The sequence below is a fragment of the Hirundo rustica genome, chromosome 1, assembly GCF_015227805.2.
Source record: "Hirundo rustica isolate bHirRus1 chromosome 1, bHirRus1.pri.v3, whole genome shotgun sequence".
Classification (NCBI taxonomy): domain Eukaryota; kingdom Metazoa; phylum Chordata; class Aves; order Passeriformes; family Hirundinidae; genus Hirundo; species Hirundo rustica.
The window spans coordinates 120,160,742-120,173,908 of NC_053450.1; the positions used below are offsets into that span (position 1 = coordinate 120,160,742).

At 35.0% G+C, this 13,167-nt stretch overlaps 1 protein-coding gene across 7 annotated transcripts in view; it reads left to right on the forward strand.

Annotated features, from left to right (window-relative positions):
* The window catches only part of TBC1D5 (TBC1 domain family member 5), a 317,128-nt gene that overhangs the window by 235,185 nt on the left and 68,776 nt on the right, over positions 1–13,167 (forward strand). For all 7 annotated transcript variants that reach the window (XM_040072842.2, XM_040072823.2, XM_058421817.1 and 4 more), the window contains 2 exons: positions 1,746–1,888; positions 7,764–7,870. In XM_040072842.2, coding sequence (XP_039928776.1) covers positions 1,746–1,888; positions 7,764–7,870 — 250 coding nt within the window. The remainder of the gene's footprint in view (positions 1–1,745; positions 1,889–7,763; positions 7,871–13,167) is intronic.

The window sequence follows — 13,167 nt, forward strand, 5'->3', positions numbered from 1 at the left end:
GGCACTGCAGGGCAAAACCCCTTAGGTAGAATAGATGTGGTATTAAATGCACTAGTTAAGCCTTGCTTTTGTGTAACAGTTCTGGTTTCTTTTCCTGAGGTCTCAAAATAAGTCCTTATAGGAAAGGGCTTTGATCAGAGAGGAAAATACAGAGTTTTTGGTTTGTTGTAGCTAATATTGGGACTTCTGTAATCACTGTACTAACATAAAAAGTTACGAGACCTTAGAACATAAATGTCTGAGATAGGAGTGAGATGATGCCATCTTTTGAAATCACGTATTTTGACTTTTAACAGGGAACATATCTTGCAAGGATAAGATTCTATGTAGTGATCTCTAAGTCTGTATGTGGATATTTCTGTGGATTGTACATATGGTTCCAGTGGCGTGAGGAATAAAAGTTTAGCGAACAAAACCTTCACTCGCAATAATCCCTTTGAATTTCTTTTATAAGAGACTGTCTTTTTGTACAGACTGTTACTATCTTCAAAGCTCGTGCTAGACGGGCATGCTGGAATTCATTTGTCCAGTATTTTCTTTATACTGAAATTAGAAAAAAAAAAACAAAAAACAAAACCCCAGATGCCTTAAACCAACAATGAGTTCTGGAACAAAAGTGGTTAAACATGAATTCTTACGAGTGAAACTAATCTTGAACAAGAAATTTCTAGTTGCTTTTTTAGAAATTTTTGTGAGTTTTAAAGAATGACTTAATTTGCTTAGCAGAAATTTGCAATCAATCTTTTCTTGCCACTGAATAAACACATTCCACATGCGTAGCTATTTGCATATCCCAGCTAAAAATGTAATTCATTATTTTTAAGTCCATTTCGTAATAACTATTTCAGGATTAATGTTACTAACTATTCTTTAGCTCATTCAAATGTGACCTTAGATAATCCTACCTAAAAAGATATAAAGCTAGTGAGTCTGTTCTGGAACAGGGCAGAGAAGTGCCTTTTCTGAGGTCACTAAGTAAGTCAGTGTAAGAGTCAGAACCAGAAATGAGAAATCTAAAGAAACAGTTTTCTTCTACTGCATCTTAGGCTTCCAGCCTTGAGTAAATATGGCATTTAATATGACAAATTTTCAGGTTTTACTAGGTAGGAAAACAGTGCAGAGATGAACAGGAATTAACAGTATAGTCTATACGCAGATTATCTCTAAATCTGGTAAAGATTTAAATTAGATTTCATGAAAATAGAATCCATAGCATATTTTACATGGAGCTGCAAACACTGTCATCCATAACAGGGAGAAATCCCCTTCATGGTAACTGTGACCTGGTCCATTTTAGTTGCTGTTTGGCATCTCCTTCTGAACTGGCTTTTGCTTGACTGTGCTTTTCAGGGCTTCTCATAAACCACTGGCTTCACCCTCCTGTTTTTGCTTTTCCGGGCCATTCTTGCATAACATCTTCTCCCATTCATCTTAGGTCACTATCACATTAAATGCTCAAAAATGTGGTATATGAGGTTGATGTATTTTGTCCTTTGAGGGTCACCCACATAATAATATTAGTCAGTGAAGCTTCTACAGTCTCTAATATATAATTTCTTGGATGTAGATGCAGTAACATTTCCACAAACACAATTAGTTAAATCGTTATTACAGATCTTGACGCTTAGCAAAATTTTCTGGTAAAATGTTTGGGACTGTAGTTGATCCTGGGATATGTGTCCCAACTTTACCATACTTGGTAAAATGGAGAAATACAAATCATAACTTTTCCCCTTTTTTTTCAGGCGATGGGTAAGGCTCCTGTTCGGACGTGAATTCCCTCTTCAGGATCTTCTGGTTGTCTGGGATGCTCTGTTTGCTGACAGTATCACCCTGAATTTAGTCGACTACATTTTTGTAGCCATGTTGTTGTATATCAGAGATGCCTGTAAGTACCAGCTGTCTTACAATTTTTTTATTTTTTTTTAAAGAATGCAAACCTATTCTTTGAAAGAAAAAGAGACCTTAAAAATGCTAAATTTCATTATGACTTTTTTAACATTTTGAAAGCCATTACAAATAAAAGGAAAGGAGCTAATTATTACCAGACATGGCCTGCTGTATTTATGAAACAAATTGTATCTTGGAGTTAAATGCAGGTTTGTTTTGTGAGTAGTTCTGTGTTTTTACATGGAGTTGCAGATTTTATGTGCTCTGAATGATACAGGCAAGTCTAGAGCTCCACCTTCTGACCAAGCTCATGAATTGAGTAAAGCTTCCCTACGACACTTGAAATACTTTTATGCTGTTCCCCTGTGAGAAAAGAGAAAATGCAGATGACAATGGCTCACAACTTTTGAAGAGATATCTTGAGTAAAACACAAAGATGAGTAGCAATTACTCAATATATTTATTCTGTGCAAGAGTGGCATCTTAAAAAAATTATCTTAAAATAAATTATTTTACTTTGGTTCAGTACACCTGAAATTTGTGCACAGGTGAATTCTTATAATTTAGTGATGACCAGTAATATTAAGTTGGGACAAACAAGCAATCAAGAAAATTTTGTTAGCTTATATAATTGTAAATGTGAGGAGAAAGATACATAATGATAATTGAGGCATTTATTTCTGTCCTATCAGATTCTGCAAAAAATTCTGTATGCAACTGATGCAACAAAGTATGCATTTCACAGCAAGATGTATGGCTGTCATTAAGTATATGAATTCTATAGCAAGTTATTCAGAGTTAAGTATATACCATCTGTAAGCTTTAGGTTATAACAAGGTCACATATTTGACACAATTTTGTATTCTAGGACATAGGAAGTTTTCAACATCTGTGGTTCCTATTTTAGGGCCTAGTCTTGAAAATATAATGTGGTACTTTACACGTACATGTTGTTCCACTGCCTGCCTTCATGTGTTTTTTAATTACTTTTTAATAAACATGCAGAATATAGAGCTACCTTTCATTCCTCTCAAAAAACTGGACATTTAATTCTGGTCAGAGGTTTGAAAATAAATGCTGATGTTTGAGGATAATCTGATTGCAGGTCATTATGTTTTGCAGTCTAAATTTTGCTTGTTTATATCCAGTAAATAGAAGTAAATTAAAATTTTTGGTAGCGATGTGTTCTGAAGAGGCATGTAAGAAAGTTTCCTATCATCAGTGTTTTGTTTTATGTCATTGCTTACCTTTAAAAGAAACAGCACGTAAGAACTGTGCTTCTAAGAAGCTTCTCTCTTCTTGGGGAGGGAGAGTTGTTCTGGCTTTGTTTTCTTTTGATTTGTGTTGCTGAGGTACAAGTATCAGTATGAGTTAACCAAAATGCGAGCTAAAAATGTGTTCCAGGCTTTTCTATGAAATCAGTCTCCCTCTTTTCTCTAGACTTCCCAGGCTTAGTAAATAGAGTAGCAAATAGCTTTGCAGTGTTGTACATTTACCAAAATGAGAGGCAAAGTCATCTCATCAGTACAGCTAATACTTCATATTTTGACTGTTTCTGTAAAAAGTAACTTCTTGTTCTACAGCTGGACCTAGTTAGTTACTCTAAGCATAACAGAATGGGGAAACAAAATAAGTCATAAATACTGTAAAGTTGAATCTATTTTTCCAAGGTCAAGCTCAAGCCATAACAATTTCCACAGTTCTTGATTACATAAAAAACCTTTTGTTATATATCTGTAAAAGAAAGTATTCTGGTTTTCCTCGTGTTTTTTATTGCTGAAAATATTTGAGCTTTGGACAGAGTTCAAAGTTGTAGTAATTTTAAAAACACTTTCAAATAAAGTAAGTTTATAAAAGCTTCTCTTTATTTGGTGAAAGGAAACATAAGCTCAGAACATCCAATGGTGATAATCATCTTTAATTTAAATAAACCATCGGGAAATTTTTAGTTCAGAAACTTCGAAACAATAAGAACAATAATAAAGTTCCTACAATATAATGTTATAAAAATGTCAAATATAAGCAATTATAATAATGCAGTACTCAAAGCATTTGAAAGTTTAGAAATTGTGCTGATTCTTTTATAACAACACATTTGGGGATGGGTGAAAGTTGCTAATTTGAGAATTGATGAAGGTTTTTTCTGTGCTCTATTATGATGTTCTCAAGGACATGATTTTAAGAAACTCTTTTTTCTGCTGTATTTCTCATCTTTGTTTTAGTTTTGAAATCCTCTGTTGCTCGAACAATATATTATGCGAGTAGAAGGGAACATTTAGATTATCAGATTATTGCTTATATATTTTAGAGATTACAGATACATAATCATGTCCACAGCTATTCTGTAAACTGCTCTGTTCAGTTTTACATCTGAATCCAAGCAGATCTTTGTCTGTGGAGTGATAATCCTCACATGCCTAGTGTAGGGTTATGTACCAGTGTAGCTGTAAATTTTAATGAATTATTTCTGTGTTCCTTTTGAAAAATTCTTGCAAAACTTTTTTTTTTTTTAATCTGTAAAATCAGAAGCATGAATATTTACTTCTGTTTCACCAGTGTGAATATACATGCAGTTGTTGATGAAATCAGAATGAAGGGAAGGATGTCATGCAAAAATAGATGTATTTTATCTACTTCTTTTCAAGGAGGACGAGAATGAACAAACCTGGAAGACCTGTCTATATTTTGTGTAGTAAATAAATGCCATTTTTTCACCAGGAGCTAATTTTGACTGATCAGTATTATAATAATTGTATTTTTATCTTGTTTCCACTTGAGGGGTAGGTATGGCCATTGTTAGAATTTAGTTTTTCAACTCTAAAAGCACTGTGAATATTTTGAGAGAAATAAAGGAGCCATAGGTTCTTCTTACAGGAACTGTTTAGTTATTTTTGTTATACTGCAAGATGTTCATTTGTCTATGTTTAACTCAGTTTAGGGGCTACTAAGGAGAACGTGGCCATGCATAAAGCAGCAGGGGGGAGTAGTCCCACCCTTCCAGGTTTATGAGCTAATCTGGACACAGGATCAGTGACATCAAATATTAAACTTTTAAGAAATTAAATGTATCAGAAAATTTACACTTTGTTGAGGATAGTACTATGAATGGTCAGGTTTTCCACCACATTAGTGCTGCTTGTATCCAGGGGTGGTTATTGGGCCAACGGAGAAAGGTCAGTCTTCTACAGCAGAAGGGAAAAGGCAATTTGATGTTCCTCTGGGCACTGAATTACAATAGTAATAAAAGGACAGTAAGATTGTTTTCTCTATGGAGAGGAGTCTCTCTCTTCCTTTCCCTAGAAATGTCAGTAGCATTCTTCTTTGGGGAAGTGAGAACTTGTGGGTCACAGCAGAAGCTGGATCCAGGTGTGGCTCTCACTAAGACAATGAAAGAAGGAAAAGCACAGCTGAAGAACCAGGAAGCTTTTTACAAAGCAGCTGGGCACACCAGCTTCTGCCGAGACTGGATAATTGTATTTCACAGAATCTCCTTCCAGAAACTTCATCCTACAGATGATTCTTAGAAATCCATTTAACACCAATAGACATATTCAATTTTGGTTTACTGCTGTTTATCTGTAAGTTTTAAGAAAACTGCCCATCTGTTGTATAATGTTACACATTTTGTCCTGAAGAGACAAGAATCATAGAATGGTTTGTGTTGGAAGGGACCTTAAAGGATCATCTAGACAATCCCCTGGCACGGGCACAGACATATTGAACTAGACCAGATTGCTCAAAGCCCCATCCAGCCTGACCTGGAACACTTCCAGGGGCAGCCACATCTATGGGCAACCTGCGCCAGTGTTCACCATCCTCACTGTAAAGAGTTTCTTCCTTACAGCCAATCTAAATCTACCATTTTTGAGTTCAAATATGTGGGGGAAATGCTGAAGATGATTAAAAAAAAAAAAATGTAAAAGTTTTCAGGTCTTCCCTTTAAAGTGCTGGAACCTTTTTAACTTTATGGATGATAAGGGGTTTTTTGTCAGGGGTCAAGTCTGCACCATTAAATTTTTTTTTTTTTTTTTTTTTTTTTTTTTTTTTTTTTTTTTATATTTCACTTTTTCTATATCTGTGAAACAGCAAATAACTCTTCCAGGAAAAATAAAGAAAAAATAATTTTTTATCCATTTTACATTTCAAAATAGAGCACATACTTATTTTTTCAAAAGAGAAACACATTGGTGTTACTGTCTATCATTTATAAAACTATTTAGCATTTAATATCAATATTCACTGTTTTTATTTGCTTTGGTAAAAAGGCATCATGATCACAACTGCAGTTCAGTATCTTAAATTTGATTTATGTATGCGAGTTTGATTGGGTATGTTCTGAGTGGTGCTCGTATTACACTATGAAAGAACTCTGACGGAGGCCATTGTACTGTGTTCATTATGCCAGCTTTGTGACTTCAAGAAGAAAAAGCAGGTACCTGAATATGAACAAGAAAAACAAAGGGTAGGAAAAAGAACAGGCAGAAAAGATAAAGAATGAGTAGGATAAGTGAGTGCTTTACAAATGAAAGCAGATGTATGAAATTACAAGCTGTCGGATCAGCAACGGAAATGAAGATGATAAAGTGGTTCCTTACACAGATTATAATTATTCATTTTGCCCAGTCCTGCATCTTTTCCCCATAATCCTCTTGTTGAGGGAGGTAAGGTGCAGGAGGATATGAAGCTTTCACATGAAAGAAAATAAAGTAAACCATTTAAATTTCTCTGTCCGCAAAACTGTGCATTATTTTGCTATTTATTGATTCAAAATAATTTTGTATTTGCAATATCCTGATTAATTAAAGGTATTTTTTACTACACCTTAAGTTCTCAGAACAGTAAAGTTTGTTAGAAATTTATTTACAATTACTATTGTTGGAGGCAGTCTTTATGTTGCTGAGTGGAGGCATCATTAACAGGCATTGCTTTGACAGCTGTGGCAGATGGATTGCCTGGATTTAGATGGTGCAAAAGAAATGAAGTAGTTTACATAGACCTGCTTGAAAAGATGTCTTTAATAATTGCACTCATAATTAGATTTGGGAAGGAAAGAAAAAAAAAACAGAAGATGACAATAACAAGCGAAAAGCCATAGAGTATGCTTACATAGATTCAGATAAAATCAAACAGATTGGAACAAAATTATAAAATTTAGCAAAGCGTGATAAACATTTTCTTGAATAAGTGAAAAAATCTTAGCAAGTTAATGGTGTACTATATTTTTTAGTATTTATGAAGTTAAAATCTAGTATTTTCCCTTTTTCCTGAATATTTTGTGAAGTTTCTGATTTAAAAGAAAACAAGGAGTTGTTGAATAATTTTACATATCCATAAGTATCTGACTGTGTGTATGTGCGTAAATACGTATTTAGAAACAACATAAAAGATATTTCATCAAAAATTGGTCAGAGTGGGGCAAACTTATCATAAAGCCATAAATGCAAATTATCACATTTCAATGTAAATGTGTGTGGAGGAGTGTCTGAAAAGTCCATGCCCATTTTGCAGTATAGGACTAGTTCTTGAAGCTCTGCTGATGGTATTGCCCTGAGCTCCACTGACTGGGGCAGGCACAGCTATGGAGGTCTGAACCGAGGCATCTGAATCTGGAGCTGACATAAATGTCTGTCACATAAAGTCATAGTTTTAGACCTCTTCTTAATTATACTGGACCAAACATAGTCACAAGCTTTGATTATGTGTATCTCCTTTTACTCTGAGCATTACTTGAGTTCTGAGAGACCACGTGGGAAAAGAGCCAAATCTGAACTGCAATGAATTTACTGGAAAAAGTACTTGTTTAGAATATCAAAATAAGACAGTAATATTTTCTCTCTCACTCTCTTTTTTTTTTTTTTTAATTTTAATTCTAGTGATTTCGAGTAATTATCAGACCTGTTTGGGACTCCTTATGCATTACCCACCTATTGGAGATGTTCACTCCCTTATCCTAAGAGCACTTTTTCTCCGAGATCCAAAGGTGAGATGCTTGCTCTCTTAAAACAGGAAATAAATCACTGTAATAAAATGTTCTAAATGCTATGAATTTAGTAACAACCTACATTTTGGAAACTAAATGGTATTTTCAAGTTTCTTCTCACTTGACGAAAGAGCTGAAGGGAAGAGTTGGAAACAGTAGAAACAAGTTCCTTTACTCTTTAAAGGATACTTTAAAGGACACTTTGCTAAAGTTATCGAGGAGCTCTGGTAACTGGAGATGTGCTCTTTAGAAAAACTTTGCTTGGTATTCTGCACCAACACCTTTTAGGATAAAGTATGCTTTTCAGGGAAACAGTAATATTACTATTTAAAACCTAGTAAGCTGTATAGAAAGCATCATGCAATTTCATCTGGAAGATCTTCTTCATGGAATTTCTGGGATTAATCACTGTTAATCCTTAAAGAACTACCCCTGCCCAATATGTAATGGTTATGTGATGGTTTTTGATTAAAAACAAGAATTTTATGTTACAGCCTTTAAAGATTCACATGTATAAGATGTATAAATTCTTAAATTTTATGCCACATATTACTAGCATGCAGTTTCTGATGTACTCCCATATTAAAAAAATAAAAGAAAACCTTCCTGCTTCAGCATGGCATGTGTGTATGTGTGGGCATAATATACAGACGGCACTCACTATATCATGGATAAAGTGCTTGAGGTGAAGCTGTACACAGTAATCTTTGCTTACTCAGATCTCTGGCAGATAGCAGAATTTGTGCTGCTGGTTTTGAATTGTCTTTGTACATGTCCCATTAGTAGGTTGCCAGTGTAAAATCTGATTTCCCTCGTCTTCTTGATGCACAACATCTTTGAAAGCAAAAAATTCATCACTTCTGCACTCTGACTGCCTTCTGCAAAATTTCATTCAGTATCAGTGTTTACACTTTTATGGATTAAGCAAAAATTGTCTCTTTGTTTTTCTATATCAGTTTTTTGCAGAAATCTGCATCTTTTTAGCTGCTTTTTTCATTCCTCCCAGGCACAAAGATTTCTTTCATGATGAGAAGTAAAACGTATCATCTTTTCAGTGTGTAAGAAAGTTTCTAACGTTAGATCTCAGGAATCTTTCTTAAGATTTTGGCAGCAGTCCGTGAAATCAAACTGCCCAGCATTTATTTATGTACTTTCATAGCAAAACAAGATAGAAATATTTTTTTAGAAGAAAGATACAAAGGGAGAAAAATTTTGCTCAGTTATCCATCTGAATTCAGTATGTAATGTCATTTATTGGAGAGGTATGTTAAACAATAAAGTGATCACTAATTATTCAGCTGTCCTCTGAAACATGGTAGGCAGCATACAACATATCCGATCAGCTGAAGGGGGTGAAAATTAACCACCAACTTCCCACAAGGAGGCTTAATCACTGTTACTCTCCTTATGCTCTTGTCTCCAACAGAATGAAGTTGTCAGGTTCATAAGGCCTTGGTGTCCTATTAATTACCATTCTCAGGTGGGCCTTGAACACCTTCCAGATAAATACTGGATGTAGTTCTATAATGTCTTTCATGTAGTTCTCCCTTTGCTCGGGTGAATTAGTACTTGAAACTCTCTGATGCAAAGAGTGGTAGTTGCTTTGTCAGTTTAAATATGTCAAAATGCAATTGTTTCTCATTTCTGAGCTGTACTTTTCTGTTTGGGAAGTACTCTGAAGGCTGAGAAGTTCTGATTTCCAGAGAATGAAGAGCCTAAGGGACTTGCAGCCACCTCTAATTTTACACTGGGTCTTTGTGTTGAGGCTGCATAAATGGATCAGGACTTTTTATAGAAAGGAAGTCAAACTGTTCTAAAGGATCATTCTAAAACTAAAAAATAGGTCCTGGTCTGAGGAATAAATGTGTTTTCAGGGCTATAACTTGACTACCTGTTTCTTACCTTTTCTTAGGTGCGACTTTAGGTTTCACTTAGGTGTCTGTAAGCATATGTTTGTTCAGTCTCTTTTTTCCATATATCTGAAATAGAAGTCTTGGTGTTCTGTAAGATGTATGCAGAAACATTTCCAAGTCTGTCAACATTGTTCATGAAAAAGAATGAAAGGGAAGACTCAACAAGGCATCATGGTGCTGTAGGAATCTAAAGTCAGTGCACAGATTATAAAGGAAAATAAGTGGGAAAGATTATGATAATTTTTTTTTCTTTTTTTTTTTCTTTTTTTTTTCTTTTTTTTTTTTTTTAACTAGTTGCATAGAAATAATTCCGTTTGCCCTTATTCGCTGTGCAGATAAAAGGAGATTGGAAGAAATGACAAAGAGATTTTAGTCTGTAGTGCGACTTGTAAGCGGTGATTAACAAATTCAGTGCTTAATTATTTTTTTCCTTCTTTGATGTTTTCCTGTGCATTTCTCCATCACTAGCTCCTGGTTTCTAATAGGGAATTACATTTGATTCAGTTCAATTTTATCTCTCCTTATCCAGGGCTGAGTTTTTCTGCGTGGCATTTCTTCCAAGATTTTGCTTGGATTTCAATATGTGAAATCAGGGAACTCTTCTCAGGGAGACTGTTGCACGGTCCAGTGGCTTATTTCATTATTTGTTGAACATACCAAGAATGTTCAGTATTGTTCCAAATATCTGAGAGAGGCTTGCTCTCTGCTCCTTGGAGCCTTAAATCTCAGCTGGACAAGAAATGCAGTTTAGAAGTCATGGCCAGTTGGAAACAGGAATTGCATAGATTAGTTTGCTAATATATATGTTGTCTTCCATATTATTTTTGGAGCTAGAAAAATACCAAGTTGTCTTAGAGAGGGGAGGTTGTGGGGTATTTGGACTAAAAAAGGTGGGAGATAGGTGGATAAAACTGAAAGGTTCTTAAGGAACAATCTTGTCATAAATGGTCAAGTTGTTATCAGATGTTAAACCTGATACAGCTTTTCCATCTTTAAATTTCAGTTCTGGGGATAACCTGGGTTTGTATATCTAAAAACACCTATTATTTTTTCTCTTTCCTTGCTCTGACATAACAGGTATTTCCTTCTTCCTTTCTGTCATGTAGTCTGTCAGGAGAGCTAAACTTAGTCTTGATGAACCTCTCGCATTCTACTGCCTCTTTTCAGTGCAGTCATCACCAGGAGGGCAACTTAAATGTCAGAAGAAAGCCGTACTTAAAAGATGGGAGGCATTTTTTTTCTTAAAGATGGACAAGTAAAATTTCCTGACCTTTTGTGAAATCAAACCTTACCAGAAGCCTTATCCAGTATTAACAATAATATGAAAAGTAATTAGTACTTGCCATTAACCTAATGCTTGCAGCAGCTTTCCTGTTCACTTTGTGAGCCCCAGTTGGCAGTTGAGATGAGAGAACATTTTAGATACCACATTGCTGATATTTTTCAGTGCCACAGAAGAGAAATACACTTCTCTGCAATAGATGAAAACAAGTTAATGCACCTGTCTCTGAGGGGGGGCCTGAGAGATACTAATTTTAGAGGCATGAGTATGGATCAATGCAGAATAATTGAATTTCAGCCTTTTCTGCATTTGGCTAGCTCCACTTCTTAGGAAAACATGGAATGAAAAGCTCAAATCAGTGTTGTTGTCTTTGCATAGGGTGATAAAGTTAACCTGCTTAGCAGAGTACTTGTTTCACATCTCTAATCTTTGAACAAATAATTGCCTCAATTATTTATATTAAAGTAACTTCTATGCACTTACAGTCCTTCTGAATATAAAAATAAAGCTTCTTGTGGAAGAATGGGCTATTAAAATTGTGTATATGTGAAATGAAAAAATAAGGGAAGGTTCTTTTATGTATATCCAAAAACATTGACTGAAGGTGTGTGTCTGCATATTTAATACACCACGAGTGGCTCATTTTCTTCAGTTTTTTTCCTTATCAGAACCATTGAGCACTGTTAATTTTCACAGCAAAGGCAGCAAAATTAAGAAGTAGAGATATGGAGATGGGCATTGGAAAAATATAAAGTGATTAAAAAACATAGTTCTAACTAGAGTTGTTCAAATAAAAAAAAAATTAAAAAACCCAATTAGAAACAAAAGTCATAGAAAATGTGAACATATTGTGTTCCTTAAATAACCAGATGTTCTTTCCTTCCTGAAGGCAGCCAGGGCTAGGAATAAAAGGTTTAAAACTATTGTTTTAAGTTAACTGTGAATTTTGAAAATCTGTTTTCACCCTTTAGCAAATAAAATTCTAATACAGCAACATAAGCAAAGTAATTTTCATCTTTGGGTGTTCTTATTTGTATGTTGTTCTATGTTGAAGTGTTAACCTTATCACAATGACTTATTAGAAAACTAAAGCACTACATAGAATGTTACAGTTTTGCACCGCATACTAAGAACCTGACAACTATCCTTTGTCTGAAAGCTTACTGTATTTATTCTCAATTTTTCTGTAAAATAAGTTTGCTTTCAGGTATTTTAGCATGGTGAGTTGTCTCATTCATTGAGCAAGCTGTTTAGGAGCTTAATTCTATGGAGAAATCTTTTATCATTAGCTATCAATTAAAAAAAAAAGTAAGAATGTGCTTGGTTGATGGAAATTAATTTGTTACTTATGCTAATAATATTATAGCTACTGCTGCTGCTATTTTCTAAGCATTGTATTTTAGCTATTTGCTGACATTGAAAGTGGCTATATTACAGTATTAAATTCTAGCTAAATCCATGGAGAAGCATACATGACATTTCAAAGAAGTCATATTAGTTTGTCATGACTGAAATTACAGGTACTGCCAGAAAACTTGAGCAATAAAATATGATCATGATCACTCATATAAGGAATAGTTGGAAAAACCTGCATTCTAGCTTTTAACGCTATTCACTATCTGAGCAATGAGTGACAAGGGGAAAACACATTGCTGGAATTTTGAACCAAACTCTTTGTACATTTATTTTCAGCTGAATTTTCTTCTTAAGTAGCTGCCACCGTCTCATAGTTTTCTCCAAGCTGGTTTCATGTGCCTGAAAGGCTGTTGAGTTTCACTTTCTTCTTCTTCAGATAAATTCTTTTCTATACACTCATTAACTGAGGTGCCGCTGCAGAGCTGCAACTGTCCTTTGAACGCTACCGTTATGTCAGTATTGTTGTTTTGCCGTTTGTGGCAGCAGAAAAGCAGGTTTGGGGTTGTTTTGTCTGTTTGTTAGCATTGTGTGTGCAATCTGGCATTAATTACCTCTCTTTAATGACCAGATTGCAGCCAATCCGAAGTTGGGATCTGGCGCTGCTCCGGCATTAGCAGCTCATTAATTTGTACCTCCGCGCCGAGGTACTGCTGGGGTGCGGCTCCTCTTCCTTACAGGGGTACCAG